The 25,711-nt window shown below is 53.8% G+C and overlaps 1 protein-coding gene across 1 annotated transcript; it reads left to right on the forward strand.

Annotated features, from left to right (window-relative positions):
• Positions 1-249: 249 nt before the first annotated feature.
• On the forward strand, positions 250-2,821 carry FOXD2 (forkhead box D2). Its single transcript, XM_030494564.1, is given in 3 exon segments — positions 250-1,157; positions 1,160-1,194; positions 1,196-2,821. Coding segments are annotated over 3 exon segments (1,347 nt in total). The 5' UTR covers positions 250-361; the 3' UTR covers positions 1,712-2,821.
• The last annotated feature ends 22,890 nt before the right edge of the window (positions 2,822-25,711 follow it).

Genomic DNA, 25,711 nt, shown 5'->3' on the forward strand with positions numbered 1-25,711 from the left:
CCGCCGCACCCCCGATTTTTTTTTTCCCCTTTTCCTTTTTTTTTCCTTCTTTCTCTCCTTTTATTATCATTATTACTATTATTTATTACCGCTGCTTCCAAGCTCCCTGCCCAGCCTCCGGGCGCCCCGTCCCTCCCCCCCGCCCCGCGCCCCTCCGCTGCCCCTCCCTCCGCAGCCACCACCCCGCCGCCCGGCCGCGGCCCCGCCAGCAGCGGCGCGGCGAGCGGGGCGCGGAGCGGCGGCGCCGGGGCGCGGAGTCCCAGCGGCGGCCGCAGCCCTCCGGCACGGCCCCGGGCCCATCCCGGGAGCCGCCGCTAGGTGGGGGGGGGAGCCCGGCCCCGGCCGCCCCGGCCGCACAACAATGACTTTGGGCAGCAGCGGCGGCGGCGGCTGCGGGATCATGTCCGAGCGCTCCCCGGAGGAAGAGCCGCTCTCCGAGGTGGAGGACGCGGATATCGACGTGGTGGGCCCGCCCCAGGATGGGGGCAAGTACAGCGAGGACGAGGAGGAGGAGGACGAGGAGGAGGACGAGGACGAGGAGGACGGCGGCGATCCGCTGGGGCTCGCCCTGCCGCGGAGCGGAGCCGCCAAAGCGCGCATGGGGGGGTCCCCGGAGCGGCTCTCCCCCGCCGGCGGCTCGGAGCCAGCGTGTGCCCGCGGAGCCGCGCCTGGGGAGAAGGCGCCCGCGGGCGGCGGCGGCGGAGGCGCGGGGGGCAAGAACCCGCTGGTGAAGCCGCCCTACTCCTACATCGCCCTCATCACCATGGCCATCCTGCAGAGCCCCAAGAAGCGGCTGACGCTGAGTGAGATCTGCGAGTTCATCAGCGGGCGCTTTCCCTACTACCGGGAGAAGTTCCCCGCCTGGCAGAACAGCATCCGCCACAACCTCTCCCTCAACGACTGCTTCGTCAAGATCCCCCGGGAGCCCGGCAACCCGGGCAAGGGCAACTACTGGACGCTGGACCCCGAGTCCGCCGACATGTTCGACAACGGGAGCTTCCTGCGCCGGAGGAAGCGCTTCAAGCGGCAGCAGCAGCTGCACCCGCCGCACCCCGAGCTGCTGCTGCGGGCCGGGGCCGCCGACCCCGCCGCCTTCCTGCCCAGCTTCGCCTACGGACCCTACGGCTACAACTACGGCCTGCAGCTCCAGGGCTATCCCCACCACCACCACCACCCCGGCGGCGGAGCCGGCGGCACCGCGGGCGCCTTCCCCTTCCCGGCGCCGCACTGCCCGTTACCGGCTCCGCCGCCTCCCGCCGCCGCCTCCGTCTTCTCCGCCGCCTCGGGGCTGCCCTCCTTCCTGGGCGGCGAGCTGAACTGCAGGAAGTCCTTCTACCATCCCCAGCTGAGCCCCACCGCCCTGCCCGCCGCCCTCCTCCAGACCCTGAAGCCGGACCCCACGCCCGCCGGCGGCGGCGGTGGCGGTGGCAGCGGCGGCGGCACCGGTACCAACCACCCGTCCCGGCCCTCTTTTTCCATAGACAACATCATCGGGGGGGCCGTGCCCCCACCGCCCAGCACCAACCCCAGCGCCGCGCCCGCCGCGCCCTACCCGGCCGGCCAGGCGGGCCCCCCGGCACAGGTCCTGGCCGTGCTCAGCCCCGCCTTGGCCCCGGCACAGCCCCAGGTCAGCCTGGCACACGAGCCGCTCCTGCAGCCGGCCCAGAACTTCTCCAGTAAAATCACAACCCTGAGCAGCTGTCATTTTTAAACTGTGCTGGGGACGGGGGGGACCGGGGAGGGGGCGAGAGTCGCGAAGCAAACGGCCCCTTCCCAGCTCTCCCGCCTCCTCTGAAACTGGCTCCCCTTCCCTCTCCCCTTCTCCCCCATCTCCTCCTGTTGTGTTTTAAAGGTAGGAAATATTTCCTTTTTTTTTTAATTTTTATTTTTAATTTTTACTTTATTTCCAGGCTCTGCGGCATCCAAATCTGTTTCTGTCTATTTGCTCGGGGAAAAAAAAATATTAAATAACTCGGGAGGGCGGGAGAGGGGAAAGAACAACACGGTTTGGTCCCGCAAGCGCCAAAGCGTATTTATAAAGTGGCCGTAACCTAAGCTGGGACCTGGGCTTGTTGAACACGCAACGCCTTGCGGGGGGTGAAAGGGGGGGGATGTTAAGAAAGAAACGGTCTTAGGGGCGGGAATGTTTCCTTTGAGAGGTGCAGGTTTTCTGCGGGGTCCCCCAAATCGCCTGGGAAAGTGCCCCGGGGAGTTGCAGACGCTCCCGCTCGCAGCGAGCCCATTTTCGTCCCTGCAAGTCTCTCTCCCGGGCGGTTTTTACCATGTGTTTCTGTCTCTCCCCTGCTCTCAAAGAAAATGTTTTAATGGTTCGATCTTATTTTTAGTTTCTTTGAAGCTTCGGGTTTGGTTTTAAAAGGCACTGTTTAGGGTTTCTTTATTTTTAAGAAGAAGAAAAGTCGGTGAAACTCAGGACTGCGGTTTATTTTTGTTTTCCTTTATTTTTTATTTTTTTTTTCCTTTTCCATTTTCTTTTTCCAATAAGACATTCAAATGCACGTTTAAAAGAAAATCCGATCCGGTTGGAGAATTCCCATCCTATTATTTTTTGACCCCCGTTTTCCCACCCCTTCCGTGCGTGGGTTTTTTGGTGTATTGGTAATTATTTGTATATAGATTATTCGGGAGCTAATGAGCGGAGTCCAGTTAACTCTTCACTGGTTGTGCATCCGTCATATCTATTTTATTGAGAGAATCTGTGAATAATTTGATGTGGAAAAGGCAACAGAATTTTGTCCACCGTTGGTGTAAATTAATAAATGTTTGTGACCTGGTTAAAAAAAAAGATATTAATAATCCCAAACGTTCTTTGCTATGTCCTTTGTCACGCTGAGAGCCCAGAGCCCCGCTCGGGCTTCGGGGAAGCGAGTGGCTCCCACCCTGGGGCTGGCGACACTCGCCCGGCCGCGGAGTTTCGGTGCCCGAAGCCGGCGGGGCCGAGCGCTCCCTCCGCCGCCGGGCGCGCAGCTTGCGCGGGGTGCTCCGCGCCGCCTCCCTCCCGCTGCCTCCCCCGGCCGGGCCGGAGTGGGGGTCCTCGCTTGGGCCGACAAGGGGAAGGACCCCCGGATATTTTTTTTTTTCTTTGTTATATTTTTTATTTATTTGCTTTTTGGTGTGTGTCCGTCCCCCCCCCCAAAAATGCCTGTTTCCAGGGAGAGGGAGGAGGGGGCCGGGAGAAAGGTTCTCGTATCCCCCCCCCCCTTTTATTTTGTTTGGAAAAGTTGACACATGAGAAAATCAGTTGAAGGGTTTCCCCCCCGCACACACGTCCCCCTTGGGCCTGCAGCATTTGAATGACCGAATGAAACTTGATCTCCGCCTAAATTTTGCAACAACTTACAAAGTAAATAAACATCTTTAAGCGCTCCCTTCTCCTCCAAACTTCCCCCCCTTCCCCATTTATTTATTTCAGGGACCAAACGTTCCTCTTTGGTTTGTTTGTTGGCAGGGACCCTGATCTAAAGAATCGAGGCCTTTCTCCCCGTGCAGCTGAAGGAGAAAAAGGAAAAGACAAAAAAACAAGAGCTGAGACGTACGAGGCAGGGAGCGGGGGCCAGTTCCCGGGCGAGCGGAGCTTTGTGCGAGGCCCGCCGGGGCTCAGGCAGGAGCCGGGCGATGTGCGCCGATGGGAAGGGGGGTGTTGGCTTTTCTTTTCTCCCCCCCCTTCCCCTTTTTTCTCCCCCCCTTCTCTGCCCCTGTCTGTGCCACCGCGAACCTCCGCGCAGTTTGTTGATGTTGTTCCTGAACGTGCCGCCTCCCCGCAGCGAGCGGTCTCACATCTCGCCTTCACACACATTTGCTTTTGAAAAGCGATCTTCGTGTCCGGCACTTGGTTGTCTCCCTTTCATGTCCAGCTCCTACAAAAGGGGCTACAAGACTCGACATGGGAGAAAAGAGGAGGCCAATGAATCTATTTTCCAGATTGCCAAGCACATGGTTGGAAATTGAAGGGGCTTTTGTAGCATTTCCCCTTCCTCCCTCCCTCCCCGCTCCTTTTCTTTTGCTTGTGTGCAAATTGTTCAATTGCTCTGGCAGGGGTGTTCCTGACAAGCTCATTACTAGAAGGTGCCAGACCCCTCCTCTCCCTCTCCCCCGAAGTCTTTGATGAAGTTAAAATGCGCTGATAGCCGCTCTCGGGGCTATCTTTGTTCAGACTCCTTTAATAACCGAGCCTGCTTTGAGGAGACGGGATCCGAAGGAAGAAAGCGATGTGCAGCGAGGCTGGGTGGTGGTGGTGTATCTGGAAGGGGGTGTGTGTGTATTTTAATATAAAGTAGCTATTTTTAATATTTTGGGGGCTTGTTTAATATGTTTGTTTGCGAAGTGTGGGAGGAAAACGAGCCAAAGGGGCCAGGAGTGGATAAGAAACAGCACCCGGTGCCCCTGCAGCCCCCGCTGGTGCAGGGGGTCCTCCAAGTTGGTGGTCCCAGGGTTTGGAGGGATGGAGGGGGGTCCTCTCTGCAGGGAAGCGGTGTTTCCCCAGAGAGACCCCTTCTCCCCCCGCTCAGGGGAGGGGGCTCGGGGGTTCTGGCGCTGGGACACCTTCCCCCGGCTCCGTTCCCCTTCTCTTGCCTTGCGGAGTCATTGCGGGGTTTTAAGCCTCGGTCGCCGGCCAGGGTTGAAGTTGAGCTGACTTAGGAGCAGCGGGATTTTGCCCCCTTAGCCGGGAGCCCCAGCACCCCCCGCAGGACGGGCCGGAGCTGCGGGCTTGTCTCTCCGGGGCCTGCGGGGGCTGCGAGCGCCGGCGCCGTTGGGTTTTGGGGTTGGTTTCTTTTTTTTGGGGGAGATCCCCAAGCGGCTCTAACTTTAGTTTTTCCCCATCCTCTAAATTTCCCCCAAGCACCCGAGCTCTTTCCGTGCCCCGGTCAAACTCACGCCGCCTGCAAATACCTGCGTCGCTCGGGGAACCGGGGAGGGGGGAACCGTCGGGGACTCCCCGAGAACCAGCTCCCCATTGCCGCCGGTACGAGGGGCAGCGGGGAAGGCCCGGGGGGCTCCTCCGGGGCCAGGAACCCCTAGCCGGGCTCAGCTGGGGGGGTTGAGGTGAAATTTCTCCTCGGCGAGGCAGGACGGATAATGGCTCCTAATTACGGGGCTGGCTGGCTCCGCAGCCCCGATCTTCACGGGACATTATTTTTAAGCGTTCAGCGAGGATCATTTTTCACGCCTCGCTGCCTAAAGGAGGGTTTTATTTATTTATTGGAGGGGAGGAGGGGAGGACACAGGCAATAACGGAGCACTGAAAAGAAAATAATTAGCTGTTGCAGTCGCTGCTTGGGAGTCCCTGGCCAAAAAGGCGACCCGGCATTTCCCTTCCCTCTCGTCCGTAGGCGAATCCGCCCGCTTCTCGGAGTTGCTGTCAGTGGTTGTTTTGCCGGTGTTAAAGCCCCCCAGGCCGCCGGTGACCCCGCTCCCGCCTCGGGGCCCGATCTTTTGCTGCCGGTTTGGGCTTTTTTTCCCTTCTCCCCTTCGCGCCGGGGCTCGGCGGCTGTTTGCGAGCGGGGCCGGGGGATGTGGGTTTCCTCTCCTTGCTCCAGGCAAGCTGCGAAGCTGATTTTTATTTATTTATTTTTTAAATGTGCCCCCACTCCTCTCCTTTCCGTATGTCAAATGAAGAGGTTGTAACAAAACCGCTTATTTACTCCGCGGCGGTTTTCCGTGTAAGCGCAGCCGGGGAGAAGCGGAAAACGGGAGGTTCTCCTCGGGTTTATCGGGGCGGGATAAAAAGATCCTGCCTCGGAATATCCCCGTCGGGACCTCAGCGGGGATGGGGGTTAATCTCTTTCTCTGCTTTCGCTTAACTAAGCCCGCGTTAAGCAGAGAGGGTCCCAAGGAAGAAAGCAAATGGCCCTTCTCTTGCCGGCCGGGCTGCGGGGTGCGGAACCCCGGCCCGCTCGGCCTCGCCTCCTGCCTCCTCCCCTGGCACCTTCTGCTTTCCATTACTGCCGATTTGGAGAATTAGGAGAGGTCAAGATCTTATTCTTTCCTCCGGTAGCTTTTTGGTTTTCTCTTTCTAGTTCCTCGCAGCCCCGCACTAAAATAAATCAACATGGATTATAGAAACCCCCTTAAGACAGCGAAAGCATCTTTCCCAATAGCTCAGTCCTTCCTTCGGCACTGCCCTGGCCCTTCCCTGTGACTGCGCAGAAACTCCCGTTTTCACGGTGGATTTAGGATTTAATAATAACGCCCAGTGTCCCTGTGCCCCAGTACCCGACCTGAAAACATTTTCCTGCCTCCTAACTTTGGAAAATAGCTGCCCTCCAGCATCTTCTTTCCCTTCCCATCTCCCTTTAGTTTCTTTGCTTTCCCGGCACAGAAAGTAGAGAAAAAAAAAAAAAAAAATCCTATTTTCCGATCTGGAGAGGGCAGGAGGAGCTGTCGCAGCCGACTCAGCCGCAGGAAAATTGCCTTAGAAATTAAGTTGGTACTTTTGAAATCCTCCTCGAGATGTTCGCTGTAGGTTAGGGCACTGCTCTCGCTCCTCCGTCTGTCTGTCGGAAGAGGAGAGGGGCCGGGGCTCAGCGCTCTACCCTCGCCTTCCGGACCACGGCTTGTCTTTCCTTCCTCCTCCTCTTCCTCGCCTTTTCTTTCTCGTCCACTCTTTTTAATTTCTTTATTTTTTTCCCCTCTTTTCTTACTCTCCCTCTCTTCTCTCTTCTTTCTTTCTTCTTTCCTTTGTTCCTTCTATATTTCTTTCGTTATTTCTTGCTCTCTCTCTCTCGTTCTCTTTCATTGTCTCTTTCTACTTTTTCCTCTTTCTCCCTTCTGTTCAATTTACCTGTTTCTTTTCCCTTTTCGCCGTCTTTCCCTCTTTCCTTGTACCCCTTCTTCTGTCTCCTCTTCCCTCTTTAGCTCTCTATTTAGCGTTTCCTCTCTTTCTGCTTCTTTCCCTCTTTCCTTTTATTCCTTTCCCTCTTCTCTTAATCTCTTTCTCTCTCTTCTTTTATTATTTTCAAGTCATTCTCTGTCTCCCTCTTTTCCTTTTTCCTTCTCTCTCTTTTCTTTTCTTCCCCTCTCTTTCTCCCTCTTTCCCGCTTTCTTTCTCTCTCTCTTGCTCTTTTTAGCTTTCTCTCTCTTCCCCTCTTTCTTCTCTCCTTCCTGTTTCTCTCCCTGTCTCTCCAGTCTCACCCGCTTCATCTCGGGTTCATCGAGGGCCACTTTCCCACTCTCTCCAGGAATTTTCCAGCCCTGTCTACCCGGGGGAATCTCAAGCCCGACCGCAGCGGGGGGGTCTCCCCCCTCCTTCTTTGAACCAGGGGAGTCACCAGCGGCCCCCTGGGGTCCTTGCGGGAGGCGCCGTTCGTATTTAATTGTTTTATTAAGTAAAATTCAACGTGGCGGCCCAAGCCCGCGGCAGCAACAGGTGACCCTGCGATCTGGGACGGGAATAAAACCCCAAACACTGCGGCAGGGTTTGATCGCGCTTTTTCAACCCTTCTTCATCGTTCAAACGCTGATGATCTCCTCGGGCGGACAGCACCGGGGCTCTCCCGTCCAGCCCAGCCCCTCTGGGCAGCCGGTATGGGCAGCCCAGAGGCCTTTCTCAGCCGCGGGCAGGCGGGATGCCTCGCTTCCTAACCGCCCTGGCTGCTGGGATCCGGATAATACAGATATATGGGTATGGAGTGAACTATAGTCATTCATCTCCCCGTGTGCCAAGGCGGGTCTCCTAAACCCGAATGAAAAGCTGCAAGCGAGATCGATCATCTCCCCGGTGAGAGGTCGGGTGTCATGAGTTTGTGTGGCGGTTCCTACAGGGGAGGCTTCGTGTCGGTGCCTCGGGATCGTTCTAATTACCGGTTTTGTTCCCCCCGCCTCCTCCTCCCGATCCCGCCTGAGTATCGAGGCTAGGGCTCCATGTCGCAGCGTGGCAGAGAAACACTTTTCGGGGCCGTACTTGGCCGTTTCGATCAGATTTCGATTTCCGCGCTTTAACTCGCCTTTAAAGTTAAATTGCAGCCCTCTTTCGTTAGCACCGGGCTTTTGCAAAGGGTTGAATCAACACTGGCGATTCCTTTCACTCTCGCGCAAATTCCCAGATTCTCCACTTTTCCCTGGCGATGGAGGCGAGAGGAGAGTCCTTGGAAAATCCGTGTAACCTGGATGAGCCCCCATTCCCATGCCTCCCTCCCTCCCTCCACTCCTCAGCAGTGAGAGCCATCAGCGGGCACACGATCGCCTTGAATTCCAGCCGGACTCCCTGCAAAATCCGTGGGAATTTTCCCCTCCACACGGACGACATTCCCTTGGGTGCCCCCCATGGTGCTCCCCCATCAGCCCTGGACAGAGGAGGGACACACATACACAGGACAAGACCGCGGGTGTAGGAAACCTTGCAGCCGAGTGGGAGCCGTGTTCGGGGCACCCCCAGACCCCCTCAAGGCCGGAGGAGCCGCCTCTGTCGCTTTAAATTTAAACAAAGTAAGTGGAGAAGGAAAAAATTCCCCCGTCTGAGAATGGGGCCCAAAAATGCCAGGATCCAGCCAGACGGACCCCCCTGGCCCCGGAGCGTGGTCCCCATCCGCGGCAGGTCCCGCGGGGTGCGTGGGGCGAGGGGGATGTGAATCGGCCGGCGGGGCAGCGCTGCCCCCCCCGTCCTGCCTGCAGCGCTCCTCTGATCTCCACTTCCCAGGAGACAAATGTGGCCGCAAAATAGAAGCAACAAAAGGAGCGGGCAGGGCTCGGCTGGGAGCTGGGGCCAGGCGGGAGACCCCCTCCGAGGGGTGCAGCGCCGAGCACCCACCGCCAGGCCGGGGGGGAATCTGGGGGACAGCCCCATCCTTAGAAGAGCAGGGTCTCCCATCGACGCTCTCTTGTGTCTCCCCAAACGCGCCTTCCCACTGCTACCCCCCACGGAATTTTACGGGGTTATTTCTGAAATGCCCCCCCCCCTTTTTTCTTTCTTTTTTTTTTTTTTTTTTGTTTTTTTGTACTTTCTTTCTCCTATTTAATGACTTCTCTTGCAAAACCCGAGGCCGCTGCCACCTAACGCGGATCCCGGCACTGAAATCCACGTCTCTTCTGTGACTTACAACCCAAATCCCAGTCCCATGACCTTTCTCTTCCCCCCTCCCGCCCCAGGTCTCCCATCCTCGGTCATGTGGGACACTAGTAAATTTATCCACCCTAGTGGAAAGGCCTCCTTTCCGCAGCGGCTCCGGAGAAGCCCGACACGTTTCACATGGAAGAGAATTTCGTCTTCCCACCTTTTTCTCTCTCTTTCGTTCTTCTTTTCAATTCTGTTTTAATTTCCTCCTCTGCCCCACAACTCTCCCATCTCCTCTCGGGCATGCTCCTGCACCGTGTATCTCTTTCAACAAGCCCCTGCCAACAGGATCATCTCAGAGGGACGTTTCTGGCGGCTCTTGAGCGCAGATCATCGAAAAGGGCATTTCTGGCCTCCCGGGAGCAGCGGCGAGCTGAGCCCTGGCTGCCTCCCCTCGTCCCGGGGCTCCCCTCCTCCGAAGCGCGGAGGGTCTCACAGCCTCAAGGAGCCGAAGTTGTGGCTGGGGGCTGAGACCTGCCCTGCGGGAGGGGAAAACTCCCACCCGGTCGCTGCTCCATCTCTCCCGCGGCTCCGGCCGGTCCTTCCTCCCATCCCGGCCGCTCTCCCGGCTCCAGCTCCTGGGGGAAATCGCATCCCCGGATCCCCCCGGGGAACTGCGTCGGCCGAAACAGCCCACCCCGGCTGTGAGTGTGTGTGTCCAGACCAAATGCGTTTTCCAGTTGCAGCCGGAGGTGAGGAACCCGCGGCCAGACTGCGGGGGAGGGTGCCCATGTCCCCCCCTCCCCATCTCTGCTGGGAGGTGGGTGGCATGAGGAATAATACGCCTCCCTCCTTCGAGCAGCACCGCAGCTACAGAGGTTATGTGCGAGGGAGGCAGCTCCGGAGGGCCGTGAGCCCCTCCGGGAGGCCGGGGCCAAGCGGTGCCCCCCCAGGCCCATCCCCCCTGTCCCTGTCTCAGCGTTCCTCTGCCCCTTCTCCATCCTTGACGGGCGCTCCGAGCGGGGAGCCTGGAGCCATTCACGGGCGCCTGTGGGATGCTCGGCGTGGACAGCCCGGAGCAGGAGCCGGTGCCGCCAGCTCCGCCGTCGGGGCCGGCTGAAGAAAGCCGCTCCGCCGCCGCAAAGCGCATGTGAACCGGATGCGGGAGGCTCTGGTTCGGGTCGTGCCGAATCCCCACCAACGCTACACTTTTATGTTTTTCTTTTTTTCTCTTTATTTTCGGGGCTCCAGCCGTGGGGCCTTTTTGGGCTTTATCGCAACCGCAGGCAGGTGTCGGGCACAGTTTGGTGGAGGAAATGATACTCCGGCTCTGAGCGGAGCTGTCTGGTCTTTCCTCTCCGTCCTTGCCCGAGAAACTCCTGCCCACGGGATCCCGCGGAAAACAGAATGGCGAGAAATTGATAGAAACGACTCGTTTCTTGGCCCCTTGATTTGGAGATAGGGAGAGATATTCGGGAAAGCGCCGCTGAAGTCCCGAAAAGCCCGTATTCAGGCGCTGCTATCGGCTGCCGGCGACGAAAGACGGGCAGTGCATTCTCGCATATGGAAAATACACATATGGGAGCACCCCGCCAGATCCAGATAATATTATGATCGATATTCCCAGAATTTTCCTTTTGCTTTTGCACATTATTCCCTGGTTGTGCTTTTTTTTTTTTTTTTTTTTTTTTTTTTATGTGCCCGGGAAAGAACAGAAATGACATATTCATGGAGAGGGAGGGTGCCTTGGGATAATAGGAAATACTGGTCCTTTTTAAAAACGAAAACACCACATTTTTTTCTCACCCCAAATTTCAAGGGGAAAAATTAAAATGCGGGAAAACTGCAGCGCCGATGGGAAAAAAGTAAAAATAAAGGCAAATTAATCGGAATCGAACGTTTTCCCAAAAACCAACCAGCTAAAAGTGGATTTCCAGCACGGGTTCGAGCCAAGGGAGCGGGTCCCACCACCCAATCCGCAGGTGCCTCGGCGGAGGCTCCTTATAACCCACCGGTTTGTACCATTTTCCCAGCTCCAGACGAGCGCTCGGGGCAGGGATGGACCCTTGCTCATTCCCGCTCCCAAATCCTGGCCACAGGAACCCTTTTCCCGCAGACGGGAGCGCGCTCCACGCCACCCTTTCCCGCCTGGCCGCTTTGCCCGGGAGGGTTTAAATATATCAACCTCACCCCCAAACGCTCTGTTTGTATCTGGGTACCGGTGTTATTTCCCGGGCCGCCCCGACGGGAAAGGTGCGGGGATTTTGCTGCGGTGCTGCCGGCTTTTAAGGAGGGAGAAGCAGGCGGGGGGGGGGGGGGGGGTGTTGGGGGGCGACGGCTGCCTCCTCTATTTTAATGTCATTATAGTTGCCGTGGCAACCCATTGGATCACTCCTCCTGGAATGAACCTTGTGACAATGGTTGGTTTGAGAGAAATCGGTAAATGTGCAACCGAGGGACACAGCTACATTACCGCGAACAACAGCGAGGGTTTAACATGTGACCCTTCCAATTACACTGATGATACCTCGGTGCAGCTGCCTCCTCCGCGCTGCCAAGATCTATCTGTTGGGGGGGGGATGTTTGAGTTTTTTTCGGGGTATAGCTTGGTGGGGATGGGGCCACAACCCCCCATGACTCTGCCCTCCCGGTGAACATTAAGAGGGAAACAGCATCTCTGCATCGGGATCGGGAATGTGGTCCCAACGTTTCCGAAAGAAAAGTAGAAGAAAGGAAGAAAAGCTGCTCCGCGGGAGCGTGGAGGGAGCTGAGCATGCGGAGGGGCTGGGGAATAATCACCTGCCTGGGGGGCGGGTAGGCACCCCCCCACCCCGGGGCACACAGTATCGCGGCACATGTGTGGCACGGCTGTAGGGAGGAATGAGCAAAGTCCACACCCCCCCAAAAAAACCCACAAATAGTTTGAAGCCTTGAAATATGGTCCAGAGAATTAAAGTAATCAGAGCTGCGGGGGTCAGCAGTGCAAACTTTTTAAGACTAATGTTTATTTAGAAAAGTGAGTGGTGTCTGCGTTGCTTTTCTAGTGCCCCTGCACAAAAGTCCTAATGGCTTTTGCAGACTTTCCATCACAAACTCCTGCACAGGGCGCGGGAACCTCTGCCGAAAGCAAACCCCTTTCAAAGGGAGCATTGGCACAGGGTTTTAAACCACCCCCCTCGTATTTCCATGAATCGGTGACAATATTTTCGGCACCCCCCTCCCCAGTTTTGCCCCGCTTCCGCGTTTGTTTGATGTAACCTCGATAACACCGCGGAGGACAACTCGAAGGATGGGAACAGCGATTCCCCCCCGCCCCAGCCCCGTTCAGTCCCGGTCCTGAAAGCAACGCGAGGGTTCAGCCGAGCTGGAAACCTCGTTAGGAGGAACCCAGGGGCAGAGGCAGGAACCGATCGGGCGGGCTGGCCGCTCGCCTTCGGGGAGGCATAGCTGTCAAACCCATTCATTCCCCGTCTCCCCGCCTCCAACCGCTCTCCCGGGAGAGCCCCTGGGCAGTTTTGGAGGTCTCTGCTGAGCCCATCCCGAAATTCACCCAGGGGATCAAACACGATCGGCAGGGGGGATTTGACTGCACTTGGAGAGACTCAGTCTCCACCTCGGGATGCTGTTTTTGTTCCCAGGACGGATGAAACCAAGAATCCCTGAAACCTCCCTCACCTTTTGGGGTAGTCCCTCCTCAACTTTAAACAGGAGATGGATCCAGGGGAAACCCAGACTTGGGATCCCATTGGAAACCAGTGGCACGAGCCCTAAGTGCCTTGCAGCTTGGCTGGGAGAACTCAGCTGTACTTCGTTCCTTCCCACATCGCCCTCCTGCCCTTGACAGGTGGCAGGAGCTGGGAGGGATGAGCAGGGCAGGGACTCAGCTCCTCTTCCAGCAAAGCACAGCAATTGCAGCCTGGATATGGACCGCAAACCCATCTCCTCCCCAGTGGCCCCACGGGGAAGGCAGAGGTATTGGGGCTGCACAGGAAAGTGCCTGTGCTTACCCTCTCTCCACAATCTGTGTGTCAAACAGCCCTAGGAGCTTTCCATTTACTCTCTTTCTAAACACAAACCCTTTTCCTAGCAGTGAGCCCAGGCAGCAGAAGATGATGTGCTCCTGAAGTCCTCCTGTGTCTGGCAGAGGGGAGACCAGATCTAATGCACCCCTCAGTCTGTGGGGACTCACAGACCAAGCTGGGACACCCCAGCCGCTTTCCCATCCTCTGCAGGTCTCAGCAGGTTTGAGTGTGCCACAGCAGAGGGACAGGGTTAGCCTGGGTTAGCTTGCCAACATCCCACCATGTGCCCCAGGGTATCCCACTCAGCAGAGCATCAGTTGGGATAGGACTGGGTGGTGGAGCCATGGGGAGTGAAGACCTGGAGAGAGCCCCATGTCTGGACTTCAGGGTACAAGGATAGTGACCTCCCCCTATGTGTTGAGTCTCCAGTGTGGATGCACTGGGAGCCCCTCAATGTGGCTGGGGTCTGATGTCATTGTCCCCTCTCCCATCATTAGGGTTCACAGCTCATCATCATGGGGGCTGGGAGGCTCTGCAGCAGGACAGTGCCCTCAGAAGTGGGATGTGCAGGAGAGAAACACAGTGGGGGAGAGGAATGGGGTAGAAGGGGCAGAGAAAGCGGCTGGATCCTACTCCTTTTCCAGCCAAATGACTGTCTTGTCCCACTCCCAGAAAGTTGAGCTCAGTTTAACCCCTTCTTTGGTCTGAAAGGGAAAGAAGATAGCTCAAACCTGAGAAGGCTGAACCAAGAAATGGCAGCTGAAAGCACCTCTGGAAACACAGACACACCTGAGGCCTGATCCTGCCTTCCACATGCCAAGTCAAGCTCAGATGCTCAGCTCTCTCAGAACCAGGTCCAGGGCTGAGGATGCAGCTGGTGCTGTGAGGTGGAGGGAGGACATTGATATTTATAAACTGCTGAAACATGCCTGACACTTGAGGGAAGATCCTCTCTGCTCCCTCAAGGGCTTTTGTTTGAACGGCTTGACTCTGCCCGCCAAGAAGTTGATAAGACCTTCTGGCTCCCATTATTTCCCTGAGGACCTTGTGTCACCCTTCTTGCCATGCGCTGAAGCACCCAGATCACGTTGTTGTGATTGCTTGGGGAAGGGATGGCCCCCAGGGAAGGATCTGGCACCTCTGTTTAGGGTTTGGCCTCCTGGTGCAAAGCTGAGCTGTGGGATGGGACTGGGTGGCACCAGCCCCTTGCTGTTCTTCATCCCTCCATCCCTCTTACAATGCGCAAATGCTGGGAATGCTGTTCAGCCCCAAATTGGGAACATTTGGGCTGAAATCTTTTGAATGCATTGAAAAGGGGAGGCAGGGAGGGAGGGTGGGGAGAGGGACATGGGAGGGGGAAAAAGCCTTGCTGGCATGAAGCTAATTTGTCTGGATCCTGTCCTTTTGTGGCTGTCATCTGTCAGTGTACCAGGGAGATGCTGAAAACCATATGCAGATGAGGCTCAGCCATGCAAGAAGCATTCCTGCATCAGGTGTCATGGCACTGCTCCCACCACAGCTTGCACCCCAATTTAAATCAAAGCTGCCTGGCAGGGAAAGGGTGGGAATCTCAACCAGCTCCTCCTGCAACTGTGTTGTTTGACAGCATGGATGACATGGCTGGCAGTGCAGGTGCTGATGGGTGGCCCAGGGAGGCCAGGGGCCAGTGAAGCAAAGCCCCTCCATCTCATGTGGGCTGGGGCCAGGCTGATGCTCCAGCAAGGTTTTTATCCGTCTCCACGATGTCAGCAGAGCACAAAGGCAGGGGAGAGGTGAACCCCTCTGTTAATACACGTGTTTTAAATAACTGGTATTTTTATTTCTTCCCTTCAGTGCGGTGGGCTTGGCACGCATCATTGTTTGCACAATTATCCTGCCTATACGTTCTGTTGCCCAAGTAAGGAGAAAAAGATCCTGTGCGTGATCTGGAGGTGTGCTTTGCTGGGTCTGACATGTAAATATTAATCAAGAAACAATACTGAAGAGACAAAAAAAACCCTCTTATGCTTGAACCCCTTCAGATCCCTTTATTGTCCTGGCAGTTGTTGCACTTGGACTGGCTTCTCGCTTTCTCTTTCCAGAGTGGCTGGCTCCAGCAACGGTCCCCAGATTCCTCAGCTATGTCCTACTGAGGGAAAACATTTATTGAAGTTTTCAGATTATTAGGGAAATGCATATTTCTGCTTCTTTTCCAAGCTTCGCTGACAGCGTTTCTAAGCCAGCCCTGCATGTCAGCGTGGGGGCAGGAGAGGCATCTTCTCACAGCTGGTGCCTCCCGTATGAACTTTGAGTACCCAGAAATGCCACGGGGGAGGATTCCTACCACTGCCACGTGCTTCAGTAGTGGGCAATAGCAGTGAGTATGAGCGTAGTTTATTTTCCTCCATAAAGCTGCACTTCAGCTCACTCGCACCTCTGCAGAAACAGAGGGTATGGACACACACATCCAGCTCCTCAGATAACCACGTTTCAGATTACCTTTGCAGAAGCAGTGTGGGAGGAAGCAGAGAAGTGAGGGCTATCAAAAGAGAGGAGGTCAGGGAAGGAGAAGAAGATTGGCATGCAGCTGCCCTCGCCTTGTTGGCCCACATGCCTGTGACTGACCTGTGGGTATGCACGTGGGGTTGGGCCATGTCCTTGACTGGAGCATCCCTCATCGTTCCTCCCTCATGATCATTGGCTGTGAGCACCATATGTGCCCAGCGCTCACCTCCTGCCTCCCAGCAACCTGAACCAGGACCAGGGTGCTCAGCACCCCCAGGGAAGCACCTTTTCCAGCAAGGGATGCGGTGTTCTAAACTAGCAGCAGGATCCTTGCTCCAGTGGGTGTACTGCGGACTCTGCTCCATGTGTGCACTTGTGTGCAGGTGCATGTGTGCAGGTGTGTATGTGTGTATATGTGAGCATGTCTCCCTTGGCAGCACAATGGAAAAGCAAAGCGTAAAATGCTCCTGCTGTGGCTCCATGGATGAATTGTCTACAAAGGGCTCTTCAACCTGAACACACACCGCAAAGGCGCATGGCACTTCTCTGGGTGAACAATGGCTGGGGCTGAGAGACAGTGCTGCTGAGAAGCATCTCAACACTGCCTGTCAAGGGAAAGGAGATTGTGTTTTACCCCTGAAACAGTGTTTATTAACGAATTCCTGAGATCACTGTGGGATCAGGGGCACAGGAAAGAAGAGGAAAAGGAGGACAGGGATGAAACACTTGGGCCCCAAGTCTCTGGGATGGAGGAAATGCTTGCAGCAATAAGCAGATCTACAAATGATGCTGGTCCCTTTCCAGTTTCCACCCCAAGAGCTGGGGCTGGGACAAGGGGAAGAAGGCACAGGGAGGTGTCCAGTTAAAGACCCCAGCAGCCTGTTTCGCATGAAGAAGAGGAAATACCTTTCCCCAGGGCACCTCATAAAACTCCTTCTGCTGTGGCTCTCTGCTGGCAGCTTCTCAGATGGTAAGTGCTCAGTTTTGGATGTGGCCTTTAGATTCAGATGTCCTTGAAGCTTCAGCTGCCAGAGGTTGGCAGGGTGCAGCAGGGAGAGGATTGTTCCATGCTCGTGCTTTCTAATATTTCTTTTAAGCACCCATCTCCAGCCACTGCTGGAAAGGAGGTTATTGGAGCTTTGTATGAAATCCCACAAATTTTCATGGAAGCAGAACAACAGGAAGGCAAACAGGAAAGAAGAGGAGTAATATACTATTCTCGGGGGCAATTGTTGCATTTCCCTGTTTGCTTTGCTATGCCGTTTCCTTTTCCTCCAGCCACATAGTGCAGGATTATGGCAAATGAATTAAGGGATTAAATCGTAAGGGACAATTAGGATCCTGGTGATTTAGAAGCAGAAGTCCAGATGGACTTACTGGACTCTAGATAATGCAAGAGCGTCTTGGATAGTGCTGTGGATGTAGGATAATTTAGGTTGGAAGGAATCTCTAAGGGTCTCTGGTCCAATTGCCCTCAAAGCAGAACCATGTTAGATCAGGTTGCCCAGGGCTCTGCCTAGCCAAGTTTTGACTGTCTCCAAAGATAGAGATTCCCCCACCTCTCTGTTCCCCTGTGTTTAACCATCCTTAGGGTGAATTTTTCCCCTAATATCTGATCACAGCTTTCCTTTCTCCGGTTTGTGTTCATTGTCCCTCCTTCTGTCACTGTGCACTTTGAGTGGCTATCCAGATGCATCAGAGACCTACTCAGGCCCTGTTGTACTTGTCTTGTAAGCCAGATCATTGGGCACAAGCTTCAGAGATGGCCCCAGCTTAGACAGCAGGTTCTGGGCCTCCCTTGGGCTCTCTCCATGGGAGCTATATGGGAGTTCTCACCTCTCCATGGTGAATCACTTCTGTGTTGAATTGGTCTCACCTGTATAATGACAGGGTGAGGATTTGCTGTTGCTATGGTTGAGACATCCCAAACAACGCCCAAAGACTGATCCCACAACCCATTTCTAGGGTCATCCAGGAGATGGTGGGGCTGGGGAAAAAGGACATACAGTGGCCTTTGGTCTGCTGCATCCACCTGTGGAAACAAAGGCACCAATAAAAAAGATCACCTGCCCACATTCATTGGTAGCAACCGAGACAAGCAATTCCTTCTCCCCAGTGCCCTGAGTGCTGCTCCGTGCTGCCCAGGGTCACATACCAGGAGGCCATACTGAGCCACAGCTTTTGGTGACAGGCTCACAGACAGGTGGACCTCTTCCTGTACATTTGGGCAGATGGGAATCATCTCCGTGAAGGAGCTGTGACCTGTTTAGCTGCACCTTGGAAAACAGGAGAGGAGAGAAAAGAAGGGAAGAGAAGGGGAGAGGAGAGGAGAAGGGAAACCAAACAGAAGAGGAAAAGGAAGAGGGAAAAGAGAGGAGAGGAGAGGAGAGGAGAGGAAAGGAAAGGAAAGGAAAGGAAAGGAAAGGAAAGAGGAAAGGAATGGAAAGAAGAAAGGAATGGAAAGAAGAAAGGAAAAGAAACGAAAAGAAAGGAAAGGAAAGGAGAGGAAAAGAAAAGAGAAAGGAAATGAAAAAGAAAGAGAAAGAGAAAGGAAAGGAAAGGAAAGGAAAGGAAAGGAAAGGAAAGGAAAGGAAAGGAAAGGAAAGGAAAGGAAAGGAAAGGAAAGGAAAGGAAAAGGAGTTGTCTACAAGGAGTCCTGTCTCTGCCACTAGGAATGGATGTGAGGGCTTGTTCAGGGAGGAGGTAGCCTGGCCCTGTGCAACGAGGAAGGGAGAGGCAGAAGTTGTGAAACAGGGCTCTGTTTGGCCCCAAATTTGATTTGCATGGTTAAAACTTCTTGATCCCATACAAGGTTCTCCTGGCTGGGAGCTGAACTTGGTTCCACAGCCAAGCTTTTTCCTTTTCCAGAGTGTTCAGCATAAATCAGACTTTCATAGCCGTCTTTGAGTGGAAGGAGCAAGAAATCACGTTTTGTCTCCTGTCCAGGAGCTCTGGGAGAAAGGAGCTGTCAGGAACCAGCCCAGATCCTCTGACATGTGCTCTGTGCATCCTTGCTGCTTGGCTCTGCCTTCCCCCATCTGGTGTAACGGCTCCATCAGCTCCTGTGCGCTGCCTTCCCAAGCCGAGGTCCCAGCCAGGCTGCTGACATCCAAGTCAAGCTGTGCCCCAAGCAAGGGACACTGTAACACCTTTTGAGACCTTATGCTCTCCTCTGCCTCTCGCCCAAGCCATTAAGTGGGTTTTAGCACAGATCCAGATCTGGCGTGTTGCCCTGCTCTGACCACTTACACCCTGTTGGTGTCATATCTTTAGGCTCTTTTTTTCTCTAGAGGATCAGCCTGGGGAAGTCACCCTTCCACGTGCTTTCCTAACACTCTTGTCACTACTCTCACTTGGAATTATTTTCATAATATCTAGGTAGAATTTCCCTTGCTGTGCCTTTTGTCTATTGACTCCCATGCACTTCCAGGAAGAGTGCAGCTCTCTTTTCCCTATAACCACCCATTATCCTTCCCCTCTGGTCGAACAAGCCCAGTGCCCTCCACGTCTTCCAGTTTGGCAAAGTATTGCTCATTTTTCTTGTACTGCTTCATAAGAATTTGAAGCAGATAGTTCAGTTTCCACACATACTACACGGAGCATCTACACTCTAGTGTTTCCTGGAAGGTAGGAAGGGCTTTGGTGGAGATGGCTGTGGAAATACTACTGGCACCTGCAGTGGAACTGAGCAAAGGACTAAAAGCTCCATTGCTGATCCTGTTAAAATGGAGGGTTAAAGCTTTTCTGCTGGAGCCATTCCCTGCTAGTGAGATCCATACAGTCTATTAAAATTAGGGATCTTATTATGGGCTATATAAAAAAGGTAAAGAGGAAATTAGAACCCTATGAAGCGTTTCTTATGTGTGCAGATGGTAAGGGCATCTGAGGCCAAGAAAGTCTCTACAATAGGCTTTTTCCAAATAGAACTGCTAATTCTGCAGGTTTTCCCCTCTTTCAGAAAGAGATAAACAGATGCAGGACTATCTTTTCTGCAAAGATCACCCCTGCTGACCAGCCACACTGTTCTTGGGATGGAGAAACAGACCCTAAATATGTCATGCTCTGTCCTGGTTTCGCCTGGGATAGAGTTAATTCTCTTCCTAGTAGCTGGTACTGTGCTGTGTTTAGGATTTAGTATGAGAATAATGTTGGTAGCACACTGATGTTTTAGTTGTTGCTAAGTAATGCTTACCCTAAGTCAAGGACTTTTCAGTTTCCCATGCTCTGCCAGTGAGGAGGGGCATGAGAAGCTGGAAGGGAGCAGAGACAGGACACCTGACCCAAACTAGTCAAAGAGATATTCCATACCATAGAGCATCATGCTTAGTATAGAAACTGGGGGGAGCTGGCCAGGAGGGGCCGATTGCTGCTTGGACACAAGCTGAGCATCTGTCAGTGGGTAGTGAACAGTTATATTGTGCATCACTTGCTTTTCTTGAGTTTTATTCCTCTCTCTCTTTTTGTTATATCCCTTTTCATCATTATTATTATTATTATTACTACTACTACTACTACTACTACTACTACTACTACCGCTATTTCAATTATTATTGAACTGTTCTTATCTCCCTCCCAACCCACCAGGGTGTGTGTGGAGTGAGTGAGCAGCTGTGTAGTACTTTGTTACTGGCTGAGTTAAACCATGACGTGGCCTCAGGAGCATGGTCTCCTCTTCTCCTAGCACCAAATTCAGCCTTCGAAGGCACCTTAGGTTATACTTGGGTCTATTCTGAACCCAGAGGATTTGACTCCTTTTTTTAGTGTTTGCTTTCCCTAGCCTAGTAGAGGACCAGTGAGACATTCTCTGTCCATCAGCATAGATGAGCTATTTGAGTATATTGAGTAGCACCAGGAGCACTGAGAGCCAGCCAAAACTGGGAATTTATCCTTCTCGCAGTGGCACCAGGCCAGTGCTCTGCTCTTGTTTCAAGACAGCAGAAACCAGGGACCTCAAATATGGGATGGACTTCGGGTCTGTAGCAGATCCAGAGACATTAGGAGCCTGGGCATCCATTCGCTTGCCATGGCAACCTGCTGGAATGTTTTTTCCCCTTCTCCTTCCATCCCCACCCACTGTGTGTAGTGGTGAAAGAGTCGGGGAGGGTCCCAGAGCTGCTTTCTGAACCTGTAGGATCCTGCGGGACCCCTTGACCACCTCCTTGTGTCCTACCAGAACCCCAAAGGGACTACAGAGGCTGGCAGTGTCCCTGGAGCATGATCCCTATTTAGACAGAAGTATAATCTCTCTCTAGAGCCGTCTGCCTGTGAGCTTTTAGTCTGAAGCACAGTGGAGCTAAGTGACATGACCAAGGTTGTGCAGACAACCTGTGACACAGCAAGAACAGCAGCTCAGCAGTGTTGTGAGCCCTCATCACTGCTTGTCACCACTGTTTGGTAGCAGAGCCCTGGCTGCCTCTCCTTCCCGCCCGCCCAGGCAGCCAGCCTGCTCCTTTCTCCTTCAGACTCTTAAAATAAGACTTGCAAAGGCTGGAGCATGGTTTCGATTTCATTAATAAATCCCTGCTTGCACTTGAAGCTGCTGTGCCTTTTAAAACATTATCCGTGGCTCTGATTACACTCCTGATGAAAGCAGGCATGGCCCTATTAGTTTTCACTGCAAACAGCACTGCCACCTCCTGCTATCCTTTACGCACTCAGTGTAACCCAAGTTCCACAGGAAGGGAAGGGGGCAAGAAAAGGTGTCTTGTAAAGGCAGTGCCTGTCTCCACCTTCATTTCAGACTGAGGACATTACGCTCAAAATATCCCCCTAGAAACAGCTTTGATTAGTCCATACCATTTTTTTTTAAAGCTATTTTTTTAATTGCTATCAACTCCTGCTCTGCAACTCCAACCCAATGTCTTTGCCCCTCCAGCCCCTGCAAGGAGCTGTACCAGTGGTAATGGGCATAGGGTAGGGAGAAGGGGAGCAGGAGCTACTGAAGCAGTGACGGGCAATAGGTGCTCTGTAGTGGTGTCTCCTCTTCATGGCTCGTAGAGGAGGTGGATTTTTGTTAAGTGCCCGTAGCTAACCAGTGTGAAAACCCCACCCCATGGCAGTAGGTCATTAATTCAGATGTGCAGATGGGTAAACTGAGGCACAAATGGGTTAATGTCCTCTAGTGGGAGAGGATGGGGGGAGAAGGTGACCTCTGTCCAAAGCTGCTGAGGTGAGCTTTTCAAACTCCTTCATCTTTGTTCTGCCCATTAGGCAATGCTTGGAGACCTTTTTGGAAATGAATTTGCAGTGAAGGCAGAGTCTGTGCTCAAATAAGGCCTGCAGGCACCAACATGGAGACGTGGGACTGTGGCAGTGAGGAAAGGAAATGAAACAGAGAAATGAAGAAACGGAGAAATAGAGAAACAGAGAAATAGAGAAATAGAGAAACAGAGAAATAGGGAAATAGAGAAATAGGTGAGGGGAAAAGAAACGAAAGGAAAGAAATGAAATGAAGGGGAAGGAAAGGAAAGGAAAGGGAAAGGGAAAAGGAAAAGGAAAGGGGAAAGGGAAAGGGAAAAGGAAAAAGAAAGGGAAAAGGGAAGGAAAAGAAAGGGAAAAGGGAAGGAGAAGAAAGGGAAAGAGAAAAAGAAATAGAAGGATAGTAAAAAAAAGAATAAAAGAGAGATAAAAAGAGAAAGAAGGTGAGAATAAGGAGGAAAGAGGGAAGACAAGGAAAACCCTCTTGTGCCTCATGGGGCAGCCGGGTGCTGGAGGGCTGTGGTCCTCTTCTCCCGTGCTGCATCACACACCACCACCTGTGTCCGAGCACATTCCCTCCCATGCAGAAGGGCTGGCTGCCCTGCCCACCCCAAAACTGAGCCCGGCAGCTGCCAGAGGGGCCAGGCAGGATGGGGAAGTGCTGGCTTGGCTTGGCTGCTGCCTGGGAGAGGGTGGCAGGTGAGCGGGGCACAGTCATCACTACAACAGATGGGAGAGGCATGACATTACATGGCAGGGCTATTATTTACTGAGTGCTCGTGTTTGTCATGGCTGAAGATGACATCTTATTAAGGAGTCATGACACTGGGTTATTTTTTTAAGCCCGGGGGCCAAGAAGACTAATGAACAGGGATAGTGCTAGGAATAGATGGAGGGTAGTGCTGCTTTCAGTCTCAGGCAAAGCTGACTAATGTTTTACCGACCTGACCTCTGGGAGATTTCCAGCCTGTGGCACATCTCCCTCTTGTTGTTTAGGGATAGATACTCCTTGCCATGGCCTGATTGTGCTGGCTTAGGTGGACGTGGCTGTCTTGAGGGACCCTGCTTCAAGGGAGCAAAGCCTGAGCTGTGTCACCATAAAGCTCCCACCTAATACCCATGGGCAGCCAAACGCTGGTACTCCTGCAAACAAGTCTGTGTGGCAGGGAGTGGCTTTTGGACAGTCCTCCCCAAATTCCACCTCGCGGAGGGTTTGGCAGAGCGCTCTCAGGCTGCTCATGCAATAGCTAGGGGACTGTGGGAGGGTGACCCTGCTGTCAGTGTGGCACTGTCATCCCGTGTGATGGCTTGTCAAGACAGCTAGACCAAAAGCAGGGCTGCTCGGCCCATTTTGCCCTCCCCTCAACCTTCCTCAACACCTTCTCTGCAAGCCTTCACCTGAAACAAGAGCTGTCTCCCTGCAGCTCCCATATGCTGGCTCCTTATCGCTGACCCCCTCTGTCAGCGTGGACGCTTGACTAATGTTCCCTTGTAAAATGTTGTGTTAAGCACATTCCAGCCACTGACATTAAATACTTGGGCTGGGGCAGCTCTCACACTCCAGCAGACAGAGCGCTGAGCCAGCCCCAGCCACACGTCTGATGTTGCCACAGCCAAAACATTTGCTCTTTTCTGCCCCATCTCCACCTCTTCCCTGCTCTCCCTCCGGCACAGGCAGCATGGGCAGTGGGGGAAGAAAGGAGGCAGCGGGCAGGACCACGGCTATCTGGCAGATGAACTAATAATTACCCTGGCCTCCCTTGCATTCCTCTGTGCTAACAGCTCAGCTTATTTTGTTTTCGTCCACAAATATTGACTCGCTGGGTTCTTTTCACCTCGTGCCTATTAAAAAGGCATTGCTCATGGTATTGTTATTGAATTTGTTCTGCAGCTGTGAGAAGCATCCAACGGCTTCAAGGAATTCACCACTAGCACAGGCCCTGAGGGCTGTGTGCCCTCGACACCCTCCAAAACTGCTTTGCCTGCTGCTGTCCAAGGGACAGGACCCAAGGCTGGCGCAGCAAGGATGTTATCCAGCCCTTTCACCAAGAGTGGTGTTGGAGATGTGGCTGCAGAGATGTGGACCACTCCTGGGGATGCTGCTTTGATGCTCTGTGCCTCAGTTTACCTGTTCAGCCTTGTTATTCCTGACCAATTTTGCAATGCACTGTGAGTGTTAACAAAAAGATGTTCGGTTTAACAGTATGACTTTGTGCTGCTGCGATTTGTCCCTCTATGTTCAGTTCAGCTTGAAAATGTGGATTTGTTTCCAAATGCCTTAACTTGGGGCAATAACCAGAAAAATAACCCCCTTCATTTCTCACTAAGCTGTATTATCTGGGTCATTACTAAGCATGACGGCAATGCTCACACAGACCCAGCCCTGAGAGTTCGGGATCGTGGCTGTGGCAGGGGGGACCGACGCTTCTTCCCCATGCAGGGTGGCTTGGGGTGCAGGAGAGGGATGTGCCATCTCTCCCTGCTTTCCTGGCAGCGTTCAGCTGAGGGCAGGGGCAGTGGGACAGCAGCCTGCTCGTGAGGAAACCCCCTGTTTCGGCAGCTGTGCTCAGCTTTGGCATCTCTCCCAGAATAAAATTGACTGGCACCACATTCCCAGGGACTCGCCTCTGTCCCCAGCCACCCCTCCAGGGGAAATCCCAGGGATGCTGGCACTCTGTCAGCTGATCTTACCTGATTCCCAAATGCCAAAACTGGATGGGAACAGGGAATTGGGACAGGTGAGAAAGGCTGCAGCAGTGTCAGTGTCAGTAGGCACCCAGGGATGCCTGTCCTCATTGAAACCTCTCCCTGTCCCCTGTGAAGTGTCCCAATGCCCTCTTCTCCATTGGAGGTCTTACAGATACCCATTCCTGTGGGTGGGCTAGGAGTGGGTAGCCTTGGGATCCTCTAAATGCGCATCTCCTGCAGCCTCTGGGGAAGGAGCCAGGGCAGCAGCTCGCTGGTTGATGTCTGCGCAGATAACCAGTGACAGGGCTGCCTCTCCTTCTCCCAGCTGCTCTGGGGACAACAGAGCAGCAAATCTGAGGAATCATCAAATCATAGAATCATAAAATCATAGAATCAATTAAGTTGGAAAAGACCTTTAAGATCATCAAGTCCAACCTTTACCCCAGGACTGCCAAGTCCACCACTAAACCATGTCACTAAGGGCCTCATGGACTTTCCATGCTGATCTGGTGGACCAACCCTTCCCATCCTCTGGCAGGACCCTTCGCTCAACTTCTTCACCCCTCTAACAACCCTCCAGATGCCTTTTTAACATCCCTCAGCATGAAAAGAGCCAGCAGGCAAAATCCCAGTTCATTGCCCCTTCCTAGACCCCAGCGACAGCCACCACCCAAGCTCAGGGGCTGCTGTTGTCACCAGCCTCAGGCAAAGCTGTGACACCCTCGGTGGAGGGATGCTCTTTTGAGGGAAGGGATGGGCCATGTGTGAGCTGCCAAGGAGTGCCTGCCCCATGTCCAGTGGGGCCATACATGCTGCTGCTGTGCCCTACTCAGCCATCCCACTCATGGGGCTGCTGCCCTGGGGACCCCCCTAGATCTTGACATGGGGACAGCAAAGAGTGGCAAGAGATGTTTAACCCTGCAGAGACACCCAGGAGCATTGCCAAGGCTTAGGTGAAAGATTTAGCAGAGGAAGAGGTCCATGTGGAGGGAGTCAGCCAGGGTTTATTGGGGGCGGCTGCAAAGTCATGGGGCCAGATTTGATCTCAAACTCCCTGTGTCAAGCAGGTTGTCTCCCACCTTGTGACCAGCCTACATAATATAACACAGCTGCCTCCTCCTCGCAGCGCCTGTTCAAGCAAAGCAAATGTCATCGTTGCCATACCTGAGTGTTTATTTTGGCAACGACCAGGAGCATGACCGGTGGGCACGGAGAGGAGGACATGGTGAGGAGGATTAGCCACCCATAGCAGCTCCTACCATACCCCAGTGAGGATGCAGTGTGGCCAGAGGGCACTTTTCTCCTGGCTTCA

Source organism: Strigops habroptila, chromosome 8 (genome assembly GCF_004027225.2).
Source record: "Strigops habroptila isolate Jane chromosome 8, bStrHab1.2.pri, whole genome shotgun sequence".
NCBI lineage: Eukaryota > Metazoa > Chordata > Aves > Psittaciformes > Psittacidae > Strigops > Strigops habroptila.